The 20,378-nt window shown below is 49.2% G+C and overlaps 1 protein-coding gene across 25 annotated transcripts in view; it reads left to right on the forward strand.

Moving 5' to 3' along the window:
• The window catches only part of RAPGEF1 (Rap guanine nucleotide exchange factor 1), a 132,796-nt gene that overhangs the window by 75,671 nt on the left and 36,747 nt on the right, over nt 1-20,378 (forward strand). For all 25 annotated transcript variants that reach the window (XM_088841063.1, XM_088841072.1, XM_055400484.2 and 22 more), the window contains 6 exons: nt 2,948-3,104; nt 14,683-14,771; nt 15,439-15,591; nt 16,047-16,170; nt 16,582-16,765; nt 17,883-18,383. In XM_088841063.1, the coding sequence (XP_088697189.1) occupies nt 2,948-3,104; nt 14,683-14,771; nt 15,439-15,591; nt 16,047-16,170; nt 16,582-16,765; nt 17,883-18,383 (1,208 nt within the window). The remainder of the gene's footprint in view (nt 1-2,947; nt 3,105-14,682; nt 14,772-15,438; nt 15,592-16,046; nt 16,171-16,581; nt 16,766-17,882; nt 18,384-20,378) is intronic.

The raw sequence follows: 20,378 nt of genomic DNA on the forward strand, positions 1-20,378 counted from the left end.
AGTGGGCTGCCATTTCCTCCTCCAAAAGGAACTATAGAAAGAAAGAAAGTGAAGTTGCTCAGTTGTGTCTGACTCTTTTCAACCCCATGGACTGTAGCCTATCAGGCCCCTCCATCCATGGAATTTTCCAGGCAAGAATACTGGAGTGGGTTGCCATTTCCTTCGGGAGGGTGTTATCCTGCCTCCTCTGTGGGTGGGGTTCCAGCAGGCAGACTGTTGGCTACCCTTTTTCCCTGTTCCCAGAGCAGTGGTGATGGGCCTGTGAACAAGCAAGCAGCTCGCTGCTCCTTGTGGGCAATGAACGGGGGTGTGAGAGCAGGATCCCTGCTCGCCCTCCATGTAGACGGCTTTGCTCCATTTCGGAAGCAGATGAACTGGTCCTCTGGACATTTTTATGGTGCAGGACCCTCCTTCCTTTTTTAATGTCCTTCCTGTTACATTTAGACATACCTCCAAGCTAATGATGTGAAGGGTGGACACAATTACCATTATTTTTAGGTGCTCTCAGGAAAATGTTAACATCCAGTGCAGGTAGGAATTGAGCATCACATAAAAGTGACCCCTCCCACCTCTTTCATCTAATTATTGCCAGGTGCTTTGGTGGCATCCTCTCAGGCCGGGGTGGGAGGTCAGTCTGTTTAAAAAGGCCTCATCTGGCCTTACCTGGGAGGAGAGGCAGAACTGCTAGGAGCATCTTCCTTTTCAGGACCATATCACCTATGATCCAGCCCCCAGGAAAGCCTAAAAGTTTTGTTTTATTCTCCTAGTCGTCCATCCTAAGAGAATAGGTGTGACATTGAATGCTCTGCATTTATATTATCCTCTAGAGCAGCCAAACCCTGGCTTTCTTGTGGCTCCTTTTTTACATTTTTCTTTTTTGCAAGGGGACTTGAGGAGTTTGCTTTCGGTCTTTCTGACTCTTCTTTTCTCCTTATTGGAACACACATAGGGTAGAGTGAGCGGCAGAGTGGAGGCCAGTCTCCTGGAAATTCTCTTCCTCCTCATCTGATTCTGAAGAGCTGCTTGTTCGAGCCTTGTTTCAGGTGTTTTATTTTTAATGGCTTTATTTTTAGAAGCTGTTTTAATCATCTTACAATATTATGTATTTTTTTTACTATTATATCTGTGGGGAAAAAGCATACCTTTGGCTGCTAAATATCAGCTTCTTCTTTTTTTTTTTAATGGAGCAGTCCACAAATTTTCTACTCTTTTGCTCTTCTTCTATTGTAATGCAAAATATTCAAAATGGAAAAATAATTCCTCCCGTAAATCCTCAGGATAGTTATCTTTAGTTATTTGAGAAATATGTATAAGGTATAAAACATCTTCATTTTGGCCTCTACTCTACAATTGTTAGGGCCTCCGAAAGTACTTGGGGCTTGTTTTGTGTTGTTGCGAAGTTGATACCTCTCCTGCCACCACAGGTCACTTCGCCTCTGACTTATCCTTCTTAAAATACCCTTCGTTAGTGCACTCCTCAGACTTCTCAACCATGGTTTATTGCAGGGGATGACAAAGCCAAGCCACCGTTAGGAGGAATTCTAGTAAATTTAGGTCTCTTTGAACTCATATTTAGAGGTTATTCCTTGGGACTTCCCTTGTTGGAAGTGGTCGTCCAGTGGTTAAGACTTCACTCTTCTACTGCAGGGGACATAGGTTCGATCCCTGGTCTTGGAACTAAGATACAAAAAAAAATTTTTTTTAATCAAAATAAAAGCTGTTCTCTAAAAGACCCTGCCTGCTAAAATCCCACAAACCTGTTGGTTCCTCATGATACATATGAGTTTTTACTTTCTTAACACCAAAAATGTTTTGTTTTCGAGTATACCTGACTGATGCTAAAGCTGAAACGGCAATACTTTGGCCACCTCATGCGACGAGTTGACTCACTGGAAAAGACTCTGATGCTGGGAAAGATTGGGGGCGGGAGGAGAAGGGGACGAACGAGAATGAGATGGCTGGATGGCATCACCGACTCTGTGGACATGAGTTTGAGTGAACTCCGGGAGTTGGTGATGGACAGGGAGGCCTGGCGTGCTGTAATTCATGGGGTCGCGGAGAGTCAGACACGACTGAGCGACTGAACTGAACTGAACTGATACCTGATTATTTGTGATAGTTCAGGTGAACAAGGAAGGGACTCAGCCATACATATACATGTATGCATTCTTCCCCAAACCCCTCTCCCATCCAGGCTGAAGCTTAGATTCTCAGTGTTTCATTACAGAAAGAACTCAGTGAGAGACAAAGTGATCGGTGAAAAATGAAGTTGCTCAGTCATATCCTACTCTTTGTGATTCCATGGACTGTAGGCTACCAAGCTCCTCCGTCCATGGAATTTTCCAGGCAAGAGTACAAGAGTGGGTTGCCATTTCCTTCTCCAGGGGGTCTTCCCGACCCAGGGATCAACCCAGGTCTCCCACATTGCAGGCAGACCTTTACTGTCTGAGCTACCAGGGAAACCCAAGTGATAGGTAAAAAGTGGATTTATTTAGAGAGAAACACACTCCATAGAGCGTGGGCCATCTCAGAAGGGGAGAGCAGCCTGTGAGTTTTTATCTAATTCAGAATAAGAAGTGTATGACACTCTGACCTACTTGGAGGAGAGGAAGGTGGGCCATTCCTTGAGAGATGTTATCAGAATCTTGTGGGGGATGTGAAGTTTGAAAAAGCACATAAACTCTCGTGGTGGAATTTTTATATGTTATAGTTGAGAGATGAAAAAAAACTTAGACCAGAATATAAAGCTCCACAAAATCTTCAGCAGATGTGAATAAATAGGTTCAGGGAGGAAAAGTATATTTATTAAAAGGAGGTGCACATTTTATAGAAAGGACTCAAAAACCCGAGTCACTGAGAAACTAGGTCTGTGCTAAACAGAAGACTTAAAGTGATGGCCGTGCTTTGGAGTTTTAATATTCTCTTGAAAATCTCCTCCTGCCTCCAGCTCAGCCCTCTCCTCCTGCTACAGCCGAGTGTACCAAAGTCTCGCCAACCTCATCCGTTGGTCTGACCAAGTGATGCTGGAAGGCGTGAACTCAGAAGATAAAGAGATGGTGACAACTGTGAAGGGGGTCATCAAGGCCGTGCTGGACGGAGTGAAGGTATGTGCGGGTTCCCGGCGGTCCTCAGCAGGGACCTGGAGATGCCTCACTGCCAGCTGTTTGTCTCACAAGAACTCGTTCCTAAACTGAATGTCAGAGTGAACATCTTCTGGTGTCTCTGCTGTTGGGTGCCACTTTATCTCACAGCTGTTTCTGTCTCTCTGGTAGACACGCTCTTACAGCGGTATCACCATTGGAGGACTGGGCCCGTAGTTAGAAAAGCTGCCAGAGGCAGTCAGCCTGTCCTGGGCCTTGTGTTAAATCTGCACTGAGTCTTTATACTACCGCTCTGGCTGTGCACACCTGCCAGCTCAACAAAGTCTGCTGGAAACTGTTTTTGCATTGACTCTTAACAAAACTCCCAGCATGTCAACTGCTACCTTTTCATATTCTAAGAACTTCTTAGTAGAAAAGCAGGATTGAGATGAGTTAGAAGTAAAACTGAAATCTATGATGTAGTTTGTGAATTTACTACCCAGGGAAGTCAGAAATGGCATAATAGAAAATTATGAATCATTGTTAAGGTGGGAAGCAAAGTCCTTCTAAGAAAGGTGTTCTGTGGTTTCGGAATTGGGGTCCAAGGGACAAACCCTAATTGAGAAAATAAGTCCCAGTAGATAAGGAGCAAGGCAGAATGTAGGGCAGGAAAACAGGTGGGAGCCTGCAGGTCAGGACGAGGGCTGTGAGCGGTGAGCAGGTGTGGACCCTGCTGTTAGACGCAGCTGTGTGATATCATGGGAGGAGGGCTAGGCTGGAGCCCTGTTAGATTTCACGCCCACATTCACCTCTGCTTACCAGTCTGTGAACTGGAGCAATTTCCTCAAGTGCTCTGAACCTTAGTTAACTCATCGATAAAACACATGTAGTTATGGCACCCTATATCATGGGGCTGTAGGAAGGATTGAATTATTTAATGCATGTAAAGCTTTTAGAACTATGTCTGGCATACGAAGCACTCAGATCTTAGCTGCTGTTTATTATTAATTATGTGGTGCTAGAGGTGCACTTTGCAAATAGACCTCTTGGCTTAAAAAACTGTTCTTCTCCTCTCTAGACCCTCCTGTCCAAAATGGCAGCCGGGGTACTTACCCTAGGTCCAAAGACTTCCTTCCCCATTCAGCCATGCTACTAGACTCCTAAAAGCTGCCTCCTTGAACAGGTATTCCCCAGAAGCTCTGGAGAGTAGAGTAAGGATCCCCTGATGGGTAGAAATTACAAACAGAAGGCTGAGAAAGTGTTGCTTAACATTCCACACTGCTCTGGAATGAACCGTGTGGACTGGGGTGATCTGGGTGACTCCCTGCTCTGTGTGAACAGGGCCGCTCTGTCTTCGGGGGCTTCCTGGAGCTCACTCAGAGGCGGGCGGGACTGGATGCCATCACAGCATGCTCTGAGAGTTCCCAGTCTCTTCATCCCCAGAACAGTTAGGCCCTACACCATCAGCTTTGGCCATGAAACCTACAGAGGCAACCTGAGGTCGCTAACTGTGTAGGGCCTGGTGTCGCTTTCCAGACTTGGCACCTGGTCACACATTCTCCCTTGTGAGCCTCCTGGTCACTCTGTGAGGTCAGCAGGACAAGTGAGACGTGACTGGGGCCACGATTCACCATCGGGGGTGTGCACCTCTGCCTCGCCTCGCCTCTTCCTGTCCAGGCTTCTGGAAATGCTGTTATTGACAAGTGTTATTTCTCAGGTGACATTGTTAAGGTTTCCTTCTACTGCATGATTATAATGAGATGTTTAAAACAAGTCAGAACTTCACAAAAAAAAAGCTTCCAGGCATGAAGCTTTGTGACATTCCCAAGTGGATTTTCTTTATGGGATCATTAGCATGCTACTGTCAGTTGAAAAGTTGTCTAAAAGAAAATTTATCAGGTTTTTTCAGAGTGACCAGGATGAGAGAGGGGGAGGGAGCGAGAAAGAGACACCTGTTGGTTATGAACCTGTCAGCGTCTGAACTTTTCCACAGTTGTCCCTAAAGTATTTTAAGCAGAACAGAGATTCTCTCGGTGAGGTGCTCAGGAAATTCAGATTTGTTTTTTCTGTTCAAGAAGCCATTAGTGAGAATCTCCTGTGTGCTGGGCAGTGTGGTGGAGTTAGGAAGATAGTGATAAAACCGGCACAGTCCCTGACCTGACGGAGTTTACAGCCTGAAGGTGGAAAGGGCAGCAGCCAGAGACCCGTAATTGTATAATTAATTATAATAGGACTGGGGCTATAGAGGAAAATGGGCGTGAGGTCTTACTTAGGTCTTGAGGGACTTTCATTTTTCAGAGTGATCAGAGATGCTTCCCCAGGGATGCTCCCACAGGCAGGCTGAGCCTATAGGATGAGCAGGAGCTGGCCTGTGTCACTAAGGGATGATTGTGGTTGGAGTCAGTGAAGACAGCAGGGACAATCTGGAACCTGTGGTGCTGGCATTTGTTGTTAAGGTCTAAGTTGTCATAACAGCTGACAGTTGACTCCCCACTTAACTCAAACGCCCTCACTCCCCATTTGCTGTAGGAACCACCTGCAGCCCAGGACTTGGCTGTTGGAGGACTGAGTTTCTCGAGGTCAAACAGATATACACATTTGTCCTTTCAAACCCGAGACCCCGGATCTTCCCCGTGTCTCCTCCAGCGCTCCTCCCCCTCGCAGGTGGATAGCTTCCTGCCCATCTCTCTGGACTCTGCGTCACCTCTGTTCAGAGCCTCTTGGGTCTCCCTGCTGAGCCCGCCAGCTTCTTCTCCAGCAGCACACACACACACATTTAGTTATTTGATTCAGGGGAAAAAAAAGCCTTCTTTTTGCACTGACCTGGGGGGAAACTTTGGAATACCCACAGTTCTGTCCTTTAACAGTCACCAACCGAAACTGTGCTTGTGTACCAGCTCACCTTGAAGAAGGTGAATATTTTGAAAGAAATATTTTCCTGACTGTATGAGCTAGGGGTAGATTTGACTATAAGCAAATCCAAAATAATCCTGGCTTCAAGAGGTAGAACTTTATTTCTCCTTTATGTGTAAGAAGCCTAGTGATAGGCAATCCAAGGCCAGTGTGGCATTTTCACAGACTGGCCAGGATGTGGCCTCCTATCCTGCTTTCCCATCATCATAACACACGGATTCTACTTCATGGTACAGAAGAGCTGTTCCATCTCCATCAGTTACAACTACTAGCAAGAAGGAAAAGAGAATAGGAAGTTGTGCCTTCTCCATTTGCTGGTACTTACTCCAAGGCCTCACAAACTCTCACGTTTTATTGGCCAGAACTTAGTCATGTGCCCGAGTGAAATTCTGTTAACAAGGAAGAGCAGATACCGTGGGCACCTGGCTGTCTCTGCCACACTGACATTTAAGATCAGCCATCACTTTTATTCCCTGTTCAGCCTATTTTAAAATTTTTTATTATGACAAATTTTAGCCGTTTGCAAAAAGAGAACAGTGTAATGAAGCCTCATCACAGAGCTTCCACGGTTGGCCAGTCTTGTGTCTTCCAGACCTCTTCCTGCTCCTCTGGTTTATTTGGAAGCGAATTTGAGACATCCTAACATCTGTTCATCTGTAAATACCTTAGCACGTAGCTTCAAAGCAAGGCACTCTTTCTGCGAAGGACCAGATAGATATTTTAGGTTTCTGGGGCTACGCTTGGTCTCTGCTGCATATTGGCCTGTTGCATAGTCTTTGTTTTTTGTTTTAATTTCATTTTTTTAAACAAAGCATTTTTACCTTGAGAGCCTTACAGAAGTGTCAGGGGAGTGTGTAATTTCCTCGGTTCTGTCTCATCACAACAAAAATTTGAAGCGACGGACATTAAAGCCCTCAGTGCGTCACAGCTTTCGGACAGCGTTACAGCTCCATGTGACAGCTCAGTTTTATTTAGAAAATAAAGGAAAATACATCCTCGAGGCGTGAGGGCATGTGGACCCAAAAGACGCCAAGAGAAGTAACTTGCTGTTTCTAAACAGTTTGTTTTTCAATTTCAGATCCAAATAAATTCCACACGGTTATTCATTAATAGGTGTCTAAAGTTCTCCCTTCTCTGTAGTTTTATCCTTGAAACTTATTTGTGTGTGTGTGTGTGTTTAAGGAAGGGTTGTTTCTCCTGAAAGTCTCCCATGCTCTGGTTTTGCTGATTACATCTTTACAGTATTATTTAACATGTTCCTCTGTCTCTTGAGGGCTTCCTTGGTGGCTCAGATGGTAAAGAATCTGCCTGCAGTGCAGGAGACTTGGGTTCGATCCCTGGTTTGGACAGATCACCTGGAGAAGAGAATGGCTACCCACTCCATTATTCTTGCCTGGAAAATTCCTTGGACAGGGGAGCCAGACGAGCTATAGTCCATAAGGTCTGAGTCAGACACGACTGGGCGACTAACACTTTCACTTTTCTTTCTGTCCCTTGAATTTCCTGGAAAACTAATGAATCAGATTGAACTTTGTGTATTTGGAAAAATGTTTCTTGGGTACTGCCCAGCACTTCCTTTTAGAAGCATCTTTCCCTTTTTGCTGCTAATAGCCGTTGATGGTTATTGCTTAGATGGTTCATTCCTTGGGGTTGCTAAATGGCAGCATTCTAATTCTTCCTGCCTTCCCTTCCTCATTCTTTAGCGGGAATACTTTGGGAGAGACCTCCTCTTGTCAGTCATGGTTACTCTGTGTTATAATTCCCAGGGAAGGGGCAGGATCAATGCTCAGTTCCTTTCTTTATTTACGGGTTATCAGAATGAGTGTTTCTTACCTTCCTCTAACATGATCCATGGATTGAAATTTTTACTGGAGCATTCTGAATGCAGGTGTATAAACGCACTGTCCAGTCCATTGCACATAGGACCTGTAGTGATGTTCCCGTCCTGTCTTTGAGCAGTGACCGCTTCTTCAGTTTGTTTCCTGAGTTCATTTTGACGTGACCCCAGAAGTCTTTGATAGTTTTCTCACTTTGGGGTATGAAAAGATGTTCCGGGTTCATCTTCTAGTACCTTGTGTGTGAATGTGGTAATAACTTTATTGAGACATAAGGCCTCCCACCGTACATTTCACCCATTTAGAACGGACAGTGTAGTGATCTTTAGTGTCTTCTCTGCATCGTGCAGCCAACTCCACAGTTGATTTTAGACCATTTTCATAGCTTCAGAAAGGAACCCCATACCCATTGTACTGTCCCCAGACCCTGCCCTTGTTCTCTCCATCCCCCCAGCCTTTGGTAACTGCTAGTCTGCTTTCTGTCTCTGTACATTTGCCTCTTCTGGACACTCTACACGTATAAATGGACTCATGTACTGTACTGTTTGGCCTTTTGTGATTGGTCCTGTCGCTTAACACCATACTTGTGAAGTTCATACATGCTGTGGCGTGTATCAGTACTTTCTCTCTCTTTATTGCCAAACTATACTCCATTACATGGATGTACCACATATTATTTATTCATGGACGTATGGACATCTCGGTTGTTTCTGCCTTTTTGAAGTTTGAGGTAATGCTGCTGCTGCTGCAAACACTCAGGTGTAAGTTTTTTATGTGGGTGGTGGTTGTTGCTCAGTGTGTCTGACTGTCTGTCTGGATATATGTTTTCATCTCTCTTGGGTATACGCCTCAGACTGCAGGTGCTGGGCCATATAGTAACTCAGTGTTTGATCTCATGACAGACCACTATACTGATCTCTAAAGCAGATCTACCATTGTAAGTCACCACCAGCGGTACATGAGGGTTCCAGTTTCTCCACGTTTCACCAACACGTGTCACCACTGGCTTCTTTGATACGACTGCCTAGTGGGTTGCAGTAATACCTCACTGTGATTTTAATTTTAATTTCCCTGATGGCTGATGATGCTGAACATCTTTTCCTGTGCTTACTGGCCTTTAGAGAAACATTTATTCAGATCTTTTGCTTATTTTTAAATTGTGTTATTTATCTTTTTTTAATCATTATTATTGAGTTATGATCACCTAGTACCTTTCTTCCCACTGACCTGGCATCAGCCAGATTCCTTTAGGGAACTCTGGTCCCCTTTCTCGGGGAATGGTGTTCAGAGGCCTCACTCCACAGTTCCTTGTTGCTCCCGAGTGACCACGTGCTAGTTTCTTTAGGAGAAAACATGTCCTGAGTTTGTTCTGGCATTTCCAGGGCCACTGGAGTTTTAGCTTAGCCTCATCAAGCTTATATCTTAATTTACTTCCTCCCACCCTGAAAACTCCCAGTTTTCAAAAATATCAACATAATGACTCATTTGTCTTTTTCAGAATGCAAACACAGTAGTCTCAGAATAACAGCAACCTCCTCCATCAGCATGAGTATTAGAAATTACTAAGTGCAGTGTTCTTAGTATTCATTGCTTTATGGAAGCAGAGAGGGAGAGGGAAGGGGAAAGAGGAAGGCGACAGGGTATGCAGAGAAGGAAACTGCTGTGTGGGAACTGTGTGGATGTACTTTCGTAAGTCAGAAAAGGCCTCATGCTGCGATTTCAGGGCCATACACTCCAGGTTTGGGGGTGTTCTGTTGGTATGCTTTTTCAATTACAGCATATCTTAAAGTAAGATAAGCCCTTCCCAGTCCACTTTCTGCGCAGTTCACCAAGTATTTTTTCTAGTAGACCTGCTGACATGAAGCACTGCCCTGAACATATAGTGCTTTTTCCTTCTCATGGGTGTTGGGTGTAGAAGGACTTCCTATCCAGCTAGAAGCTGTAGCCGCAGCAGCTCCTTTGAGGCTGTGATATGTTCTGCCTAGTTACAGAGTCGGGGAAGGGCTTTCAGTGGTAGAGTAAGCGGCTCAGGGCCTTTTTGGGGTGAAGATGCACGTGCTCAGTTTCTCAGTTACGCCCCTTCCCCATGCCCACCCGGCCCCGCCTCTGGGCCGATGGAGTCTGAGCTCTCCTCTGGCTGCCTTGTGTTGAAGCTGCTGTGAACTCCAGAAGCAGCCTTCAGGAGTCCCCCGCCAGCCGGCTGCCCGCTGGCACCTTGCCTGCTCAGCACCCTGCCTCGTCCTGAGCACGGACAGGAAGGAAGACACTTCCTCTGTTTGGTTGCTGCCTCTCCCCCACTTAGGATGGGGGCAAGGAAAGTCCCTTTTTGTCACCATGAAAGTCACACAGGGGCTGGACCGCCCTGCGATGGTGTTATACCTGTGTAGTTACAGGAAGCTCCCCAGTGGCCTGCATCCAGCAGACAGCTCACCAGTAGAGGGGCTGTGTTGTGGCCGTAAGCCCAGGGCCCAGCGGTGACAGGTCGGGACACGGCCTGAGCAGAGCAGCAGGCCCCCGGCTGCAGAGGAGGGCACTCGCCAGCTACAGCGTGTTTTCTCCCCGTGTGAGCCCGGAGGGCTTGGCCTCCCCACGCACAGCCCCTGTGCCCTCTGCCAGGCAGGGACCAAGAAGTGGTCCCAAGAAGGGACCAGAAAGGAGTGTGTCTTACCTGAGCCCCGAACTGTGCTTTGACTGGATGAGGGTCACTTAGGATGGAAGCGTCTCTATGATCACTCAGTATGCATAAAATGAACATAGAAATGAAGCATTATGTATTTAGAAAGGGACTTTTCCAAATACCTTTCTGGCTTTTGAAAACTGCTTTTCCGTGAACCGGCAGTTGTCTGATGCACAGCTGCCGGCTCTGGACCATCTCAGTCGCCTCTCAGTCTCTCCTAACCTGTGTGCAGGAGGACCGGAAAGTCTGAGGTCCTCCCAGAAATCTGGCTTCAGCAGGGGGCGCAGGGCTCTCAGTGGGGTTGAGGGTGTTGGCACGGTCGCCGAGGATGCAGCTATTCTAAGGGTGCTCTTATTCCCTGTGAGCATGAAGGCCTGCTGGCCAGCCTGTCTGGGCCGGGGGTTGCTCACCAGTCTGGGCCCGGCGGGGTGGGGCCGGGGCGCTGGGCTCTGACCTGGTCTGGAATGCGGGTGCACACTTGCGCACGTGTGCCGTCTTCAGAGATTCTGCTGCCGTCGTTCATTAGTTGGCTTCGCACAGCTGCTTCTCCAGAAAGATGGCGTTCTAATTATAGTCGCTCAAGAATTAGTGGAATGTTCTCCTGCCTCGGCAGATGCGAGTGTACACACTTCTCTCTCTTCCCTTGCCCTGCTCGTAAAGAGCATGAGCCTGAGTGTGGGGCTTCCAAGGACTCCTCCTGATGCTGCGCCCCCGGGGTGAACTGCCTCCCCCATCCCTCTGCAGGCGACAGGCTGTGGGGGGCTGTCTCCCTCTTCTGACTGCGTCAGCTCTTGGCTCTGCACCTCGTCTGTAATCACCAGCCAGGTAGCTGCTCCTTCAGCGTGTGGGGAGTCATGTTTAACTTGTAGATGGCGGTAAAGGGCCAAGGCCGGCCTTCTCCTCCCTGCTCCCGGCCGTTGACTGTGGGCGACCACCACCCTCCTCGTCTCTCCAGGACAGGCGACTGTGACAGAGTCGGGTGACACTGACTCCGGTTGTGTGCAGTGTGCCTGTTTTCTCTTTTAATGGTATTTCAGAATTACTGTGTGTTCACTGTAGCAAATTAAGAGCAAACAGAGAAGCAGAAGCGAGAAAGTAAGGGGTGTGTCGCAGCCGTCTTTCTTCCCATACATGTGTGCTTGCTTGTGTTTTGTTTCCAAAACACACTGTGTATGCACCAGTGCACCATCTGGTGGGGTCTTTTCCACTTAACATTGTATTGTCTTTCCACACTATCACATATTCTTGTTCTGAGCTTTCTTAATAGTAGTATAATGGTTCATTGTTTGAGTCTATCATAACTTATGCAGTCAGTATCTAGTTCAGTTCAGTCACTCAGTTGTGTCTGACTCTTTGTGACCCCATGGACCGCAGCACACCAGGCCTCCCTGTCCATCACCAACCCGGAGTTCACTCAAACCCATGTCCATTGAGTCGGTGATGCCATCCAACCATCTCATCTTCTGTCGTCCCCTTCTCCTCCTGCCCTCAATCTTTCCCAGCATCAGGGTCTTTTCAAATGAGTCAGCTCTTCGCATCAGGTGGCCAAAGTGTTGGAGTTTCAGCTTCAACATCAGTCCTTCCAATGAACACCCAAGACTGATCTCTCTTAGGATGGACTGGTTGGATCTCCTCGCAGTCCAAGGGACTCTCAAGAGTCTTCTCCAACACCACAGTTCAAAAACATCAATTCTTCGGCCCTCAGCTTTCTTCACAGTCCAACTCTCACATCCATACATGACCACTGGAAAAACCATAGCCTTGACTAGACAGACCTTTGTTGACAAAGTAGTGTCTCTGCTTTTTAATATGCTATCTAGGTTGGTCATAACTTTCTTTCCAAGGAGTTCAGTTCAGTTCAGTCGCTCAGTCGTGTCCGACTGTCTGCCAACCCATGAATCCAAGGAGTAAGCGTCTTTTAATTTCATGGCTGCAATTAGCATCTGCAGTGATTTTGGAGCCCCCAAAAATCAAGTCAGCCACTATTTCCCCATCTATTTGCCATGAAGTGATGGGACCAGATCTTCGTTTTCTGAATGTTGAGCTTTAAGCCGACTTTTTCACTCTCCTCTTTCACGTTCATCAAGAGTCTCTTTAGTTCCTCTTCACTTTCTGCCATAAGGGTGGTGTCATCTGCATATCTGAGGTTATTGATATTTCTCCCAGCAGTCTTGATTCCAGTTTGTGCTGCCGCCAGTCCAGCATTTCTCATGATGTACTCTGCATATAAGTTAAATAAACAGGGTGACAATATACAGCCTTGATGTACTCCTTTTCCTACTTGGAACCAGTCTGTTGTTCCATGTCCAGTTCTAACGGTTGCTTCCTGACCTGCATCAGTACCTAGTAGTGAATATTTAATTCTGGAATATTGACTAGTCTGATTTTATCTGTGACATAGAATGCTGCAGTGACCATTCTTTGTGGCTTAATTTTTTTGCATATCCGTGTTATTTTCCTTGGGTTAAATTGTTATAAAATGTATGCAGATATTTAAGGCTTTTTATGTGAATTGATGAGTAGTCATCTTTTAAAGATTCCCCAAATCGCTGCTTCCCTCTATCATGGAAGTCTGGAAGTTTCCACCTTTATTACCATCAGAAGTTGAGAACTTCAAATAATTATTGACCATTGGTTTTTACATTTGTGAATTTCTTTGGTATTTTTTTTGGTGTGTTCACCTTTTTTCTAGTTTTTGTGTTTTTTCAAAGAATGCTTGTTCCATGAGGGAAATTAATACCATGAAGGGTATTAACTCTTTGCCTTAGCGTATTTGTTGAGGTTGCTGGGTAGGGCGTTTTTAGTTGGAGAAGCTTTGCAATCTGATCTAGGGGCACACTGCCATGTTACCCCCACTTTCTTCCATTGCTGCCTCCTCTGTAATTTTAGAGATAGTTGTTCATGATGAAAGCCTGAACTTCTCATGAGACACAAGAAGGTCCTACCCAGGAGTGCATCAGCAGGAGAATGGATGAAGGAATTGTGGGTTTATCCATACACTGGAAGATAACTCAGCAACAGCAAGGATGACACAGAGACACGGCCATTTACACTGAGCAGGAGAAGATGGCAGAGAGTGGATTAGTGGCTGTAAGGGACCCCCTCGGGTGCAGAGTCTCTTTGGGGGTAATAATGAGCCCCTAAGTTGATTGTGTTGATGGTGCACAACACTATGGACAGACTAAAAACCACTGGCTTGCACGCTTTAAATAGCTGGATTTTATGGCATAAAGCTGTTCAGAAAAAGAAGATAGACACAAAAGAGTACATATTGTGTGGTTCCACTTATATCAAGTTCTAGGCAGAAGTGATCCAAGAAACAAGTGAGAAAGCAGTCACTTGGGGCGGGGCAGATGGACTGGAGAGAGGGGTGGAAACATTTTGTTTGGGTTTTTTTTTGTTTGTTTGTTTATTTGGCTGTGCTGGGTCTTGGTTGTGGCATGTGGGGTCCGATTCCCTGACCAGGGATTGGACCCTGGTCCCCTGCCTTGGGAGCACAGAGTCTTAGCCACTAGACCACCAGGGAAGTCTCTCATTCTGTATTTTTTGAGTGGTTCTTGTATGGTATATGCAACCATCAAAACTTATCAAAGTCAGGGGAAATGCATTCTCATTGAAAGAAAACCAAGTAAACCCTAATTGCCTTTTTTCCCCCCCTCCTATTAAAAAAACTCATTTTCTGAAGTCATTTCTCTGCTGGGTGATAAGCCCTGAACTTTCTGTCTGGTGACAGAGATCCCCACCCATCATCTCTGGGTACCCACAGACAGCTCACTCTGGGTAACCCCCTTTCCCCAGACCACAGGCTTGATCATTAGCAGGCAGCGTCCTGGCTTCAGAGAATTCAGACCTGGTCTTCCTCCACAAACTGACTGGGAGTCACTGCCAGGAGTTTGTGTGATGAATTTAGTCATTCTGAGACAGTGGGCTGGTCACTTCTCCCTTCCGAGAGGAAGTGTCTTTCTGCATGCGAAACTTCTCTTTGCGCTGTGGAGGTGTTTTGGGCGGGTCGGGCATGTTTTGGGAAGTCATGCAGATTACCTGAGTCAAACAGCACTCGCCTGGGGTGAGTGGGGACGCCAGGCGGTGGAGGGCGGACAGCTGGCCCACCTTGTACGGACTTTCAGTGTGCGGAGCTCCCCTCGTGCCTCACCTCGTTTCTCTTGTGTGGGAGCAGGAGCTGGTCAGACTCACCATCGAGAAGCAGGGTCATCCGTCTCCAGCAAGCCCCGTGAGACCCAGCTCCCCAGCCTGCAAGCCTGACAGGTGAGTGCTGACTAAGCCCTCCAGGGGTTGCAGTCTTGGTCGGTGGACACTTGAGAAAGAAGGGAGCCCCCGCCAGGCAGACCGTGTCCTGTGAGGCCCGTGGTCCCTTTTCAGTGACCTCTGGGTAAGAGCCCAGATCACTGTGAAGTGTGTAGAGCTCACACCTATCTTGAATGATTGCCTGGTCTCAACATGGTCTTCTGTCAGGACACTGTGTGATGTGCAGAGTGACCCCACCTACACTCTTCTTGACCTGCTTCCTCCCATAATGAGAAACAATTTTGACAGGTTGGGTTTTTAGGGGTTTGGCTTGAGAGCATTACTGAGGGTGATGTGGACAGTTTAAGGCCTTGCAATAATTTCTACTCACAGCCCCTAGTGAAAAAAATAACACCTTCATTTGGGGGCATTTTCGAGCATCATGCAGTCCAGAAGTCCCTCTCACAGATGAGGAGACAAAGGTGCAGACTCAGGGGCCGTGGCCAAGCTTCCATGGGTTATCGAACCGGACTTGAAACCCCATCTCTGCCATGGACCCCAGGGCAAAGTGTCAGCTCTGTGTCCTGGGCCCCTTGGACACTTCCCTGCCCCAATCACATCCTGACACTCTCAGGGTCAGTGCTTGCCCTGGGGCCTTCTGTAACCCGGAGTTCTCCTCAACCTCCAGCCAGTCTGAGCTCCCCCTGACGGATCGAGAGATGGAGATTCTAAACAAGACAACCGGCCTGTCACAGTCAACCGAGGGGCTCCCAGACTCTATGGATGAAGAGGTTGCACCCCCCAAGCCCCCCTTACCTGGCATTAGGGTGGTTGATAACAGGTACTTTTCTATTTTCCTAGCTCTCTCATCTGTTTCTGTTGTAATTTCACAAACGGATGGTGCCAGCCAAAAAGAAGATGGTGCCATTAGGGGAAGAACTTGCTCTTCAGGCACGTTGGTGGTTTGACCTTCCTTGGCACGCTGTCTCCAGAGGACGGGAGTCTGGCCTGGTGCCAGACCCTTGCTCTCCCCTGCCCCCTTGCCCTGAGAATTCCCAGCCACTGCCTTTTAGCCCTAGCCAATCTGAACCTGGTACCATTTGTCATGAAAGGAAAAAGCAGGGACTTTCAGATGCTAGGCTTTTGGCAAAAGGGGGAGTGGGGTGGGAGTTGAAAGTGTGGAAAGTAGGATCAGTGTCTAATGATGTAAGAACCTCACATCCCACACCCTAGCATCTGTATAAGGGATTTTTGTTCGTGTTGTCTGGTTTGATGGCGTTCCTTGCTTTGTTTCAGTCCTCCACCAGCACTGCCCCCGAAGAAGAGACAGTCGGCTCCATCCCCCACCCGTGTGGCCGTTGTGGCCCCCATGAGTCGAGCCACCAGCGGCTCCAGTTTACCTGTTGGAATTAATAGGCAGGTAATTAGCCCCATCCAGAAAGGCAGAGGTTGATGCATTGGTCTGGTGCATTGGTTCCTAAAACTGAAAGAAGCCCAGCGGTCTTTAGTCCCTGTCTTTGGTCACAGGGAGGAGCTCTCTCCCTGGGCAGCCCCTGTTCCTGAGTGGTCCTTCCCTCTGCAGGCCGTGGTGGGATTCCCTCCCAGGGTGGGGAGATGGGGCCCACCCCAGGGCCTCCCTTGATTAGAGCACTCCGAGCGCCTATAGAGGCCCCTTTTCTCGGAGGCACCGCGTACGTGGTGTTTACCGCCTACAGCCAGTTTCTGCACGTCCCAGTATTTCCTTCGCCAAGCACACACACCAGCTCCCTCCCCTGGGCTCAGCTGCCACCCCCCAGCAGTGACTTGGGCCTGTTCTCACTTTGCACACGAGGACTTTGACGTGGACTGTTACGCACAGAGACGGCTGTCGGGAGGCAGCCACTCGTACAGCGGCGAGTCTCCCCGCCTGTCGCCCTGCAGCAGCATCGGCAAGCTCAGCAAGTCGGACGAGCAGCTGTCGTCTCTGGACAGGGACAGCGGGCAGTGCTCCCGGAACACAAGCTGTGAGACGCTAGGTGAGCCAGGGCATGCGCGCCAGCACCGCCAGCTTCGCACTGCCCGGCGGCGCCTGTGAGGCCAGACGGCGAGGCACGTCACTGGCTCTGTAACCTTAAGTCACCTAAGGCTTAAGTCACCCAGGATCTGAGCCGTGTCCTCTTCTGCAGAATGAGAATACCAGAGTCTGTCTCCAAAGGGGGTTGAAAGTTCATTGCAGTAACACTGTGAGAGCGCAGCGACATGGCAGCGGTCACTGTTATTACAGCTGGTCCTCTGGTGTGTCACTAGACTCCCTTTGCCCAAGGGGAGCCCACATGCTCAGAACTGTAAACGGAGGGGAGGGCCCTGGGCAGCTTCTGACAGAGGACGAAGGCGAGCGCGCAGCACACGCTGATCTCGGGTGGTGGGGCTGGAGGAGGGTCTGCAGGCAGCTTGGCAGAAGGCATACAGAACACTGAACTGTTCATGTCCCGTGAACCAGACATTTCACTTCTGAGAGTTTTTATCTTAGGAACACAGTCAGAGGTTTATAGGAGGATTTCCATGTAGAGACGTTAATCTCAGCATTGTGAAGAGCCCTGGTAGACTGGGAACAACCTGACTACACAGTGTAGGAAATCAGCAGACTCGTGACACGCCCCCTTGGAGGAAGGAATAGTATGCAGCTGTGCTAAAACCAGTCCTGAGTTAATGACCAGTGGACCAAGCTAAGACTGCTTATATGGTGTTTGCTCAGAGTTTAAAAAACAGAATCCAGGGGGAAGAAACTTTGCAGGTCATACATCTGGTGGTCAGCAGAGATTATAGTTAGGTTATGGGACTGTGGGTGATCTTTGTTTTAGGCAGTGTTTTTGGACATGTTTCCCACAGTGGCCATGCATGTTTTTCTCTTTTAGGTAAAACTGTTAAAAATCTGGGCAAGTGTGAAGAATAGGCTACCTACCAGTCATACTTCCATTCAGTTTTACTTTTATAAGCAGTAGAAAAGTATAGCCTGTAAAGTAAAGTGGGAGTTTTTGTGGATGAGACAGGAGACCTGTCCCTTGAGCAGGACAGGTCTGGGAAGAGGAGGGGTCTCTCCTTTCTGTGGGGGCCGGGGGCTCACAGTGTGCTTCCCCTATTTTGTGGATACAGATCATTACGATCCTGACTACGAGTTCCTTCAGCAAGACCTCTCCAACGCAGACCAGATACCTCAGCAAGTGGCCTGTAACCTCAGCCCGCTGCCAGAGTCCCTGGGAGAGTCTGGGTCTCCATTTCTTGGCCATCCTCTCCAGTTGCCTCTGGGCAGCTGTCCCCAGCCAGATGGGTCCTCAGTCCCTGGGCAGCAGACGGACGTGCCGCCGGCCCTGCCCGAGAAGAAGCGCAGGAGTGCAGCCTCCCAGACCTTGGACAGCTCTGGCTGCCGGGTGTCCTATGAGCGACACCCCTCGCAGTACGACAACATCTCCGAGGACGACCTGCAGAACCCAGCCTCCATCCAGTCCGTCCCCTTCACGCCCTTTGCTGCTATTCTTCCCTTTCAGCAAGGAGGTTCCTCAGCCTCTGTTGACTTCGTGGGTGATTTCACTGTTTCTGAATCAACGGGTGACCCAGAAAAACCACCACCTCTCCCCGAGAAGAAAAACAAACACAGTAAGCTTTTGTTACGCTATTGTGGGGTCGTGCCTTTTGTGCCCTAAAGTGGTGTTGGGTTTATTGAAACGGTAGATCAGAGTCAAACCAGTGGCCTCATCGTTTCATGAAAGGCAGACCCACATGTACAGGGACACTTCTGGGAGCCTTGTGTTGTCAGTCCTAGGGGTCATTCTTAAAGCCTGGTGAGCTGACCTCTCCTCGTGGTCTCAGCAGAACCTCAGGCCTGGTCTCCACAGAGTGTTTGGCCTCTCGTATGGTAGTCAGCTGACCTGGCCTGAACATGTGGTGACCGAGAGAAACAGGGACCCAGCCTCAGGACAGCGTCATAGCAGCGTCAGGGCAAAGCAGGGCAGATACCACCTCAGGGCCTCTCTGAGGCTCTTGACAGTGCGCATGCGCCGTTAGAGAGAACCCCCTCCCTGGTCCCACTCTGTCTTCTGCTCACAGGCCCTGAAGTATCACGTGATGACTTGAGTCTGGGGTTGCTGGTTGGACCAGAGGCTCTGATACATGATGTGATCAGGGCCTGTGGGTAGAGCCGAACTTTTGGGGTTTTGTATTCTGAGTATTTCCCAAGTGTGAGTTGGCCATCCAGTTCCCAAGCAGCATTGTGCAGAATTTGCTTTTCTGCTCGCTCCCCGACCGTTGCATGTGGCCCGACTCTCTGCCCACCCGCTCCCCACGTCACCTGCAGGGTTCTGCCTTGTTTTCCGAGGGCAGACTGGCTGCCACCGTCTCTCTGTGTGCAGCCGCGTCAGCCCGCCACCCAGGATGCCCTGGCCTTGGTGGGAACATCCGGCAGGGGACTGCTGTGATCTGGACGCGGAACCTGTGTTCCAACCCCAGATGAGCATGTGTGCTCGGCCCGTGCCCAGAAGGGTGCCCGTCTAGTGACCACCCTGGATTCCCCCAGCTCAGGTTGTAGCTTCTGTGTGAAGGGAGAGCCAGCTCTGCGGGACTGAGGGTGTCATTCCCGTCTGTCATGGAAGTTCCCTCACAGGAAGCTGGGGGCATGGAGGGAGCTGCAGAAAGCGGCGCCAGGGGCATTTCCTTCTGCGCCGCTCCAGCTGTCCTGAAAGTCTGACTGGTTTAGCTCCAGTTAAGCCAACTTTCTGGTCATTTGAAAACACAGAAGACCGCCCTGCAAACTTGTCTTTGCCATGGTCTTAATGTTGGAACCCAGGGTGCTTGTGGCGCTGAGCTGTGACCAAGGGGGAAGCACCCACTCTGGCTGTGTCTCCCCGCGCCCCTGCCCCCGGGGCTCCTCAGCTTCGGATCCTGTGTCCTTTCCTCTCTGGTCCCATCAGCCCTTCGCTCCCTCTCGGGGCATGCACGGTCACACTGAGTACGTCAGTACTTACTTACTCCTGACGAAAGCACCTTACCTGCCAAGCACACGTGTGTACAGAGGCCGTGGACACCCCGGAGGCCCCAGCACCATCTGGAGGAGGGGAGGGCGGGCCAGTCCCGTCCACATGAGTAGATCGGGGTTACCGAGAGGGCTTCTGCTCCCAGCCAGCTCTCCCTGCTTCGTAAGGCCCCCAGCTTCAGTCAGCTCCAGCAGTCACTTCATCAGAACCCAGGGTCTTCAGGAAGACCCGTCTCTGAAGCTGGGGCTGTTCCCTCACCACTGGAAGTCAGAAGTAAAGTCTATTCTGATGCCTCCACGTGGGGTGAGAGAGTGCGGTCCACACGGACGCCCCACGTGAGGGGAGAGTGCGGTCCACACGGACGCCCCGCGTGAGGGGAGAGTGCGGTCCACACGGACGCCCCGCGTGAGGAGAGGGAGCGCAGTCTGCCCGGACACCCCCACATGAGGTGAGGGCTCTGGCAGTGGCACATCGTGGGGCCAGCAGAAAGGAGCCGGCGGCAGCACAGTGAGGCTGCAGCTTGGAGTCCGAGCACAGGGGCCAGGTCTCGGCTGCCTGAAGGGCTTCTAGAGAGGAGAGGGTCTGTCCACCCTGCCTGAGCACTCTGCCCTCAGGGTCCGTC

Source organism: Moschus berezovskii, chromosome 11 (genome assembly GCF_049115385.1).
Source record: "Moschus berezovskii isolate FMDL1 chromosome 11, NW_MosBer_1.0, whole genome shotgun sequence".
Classification (NCBI taxonomy): domain Eukaryota; kingdom Metazoa; phylum Chordata; class Mammalia; order Artiodactyla; family Moschidae; genus Moschus; species Moschus berezovskii.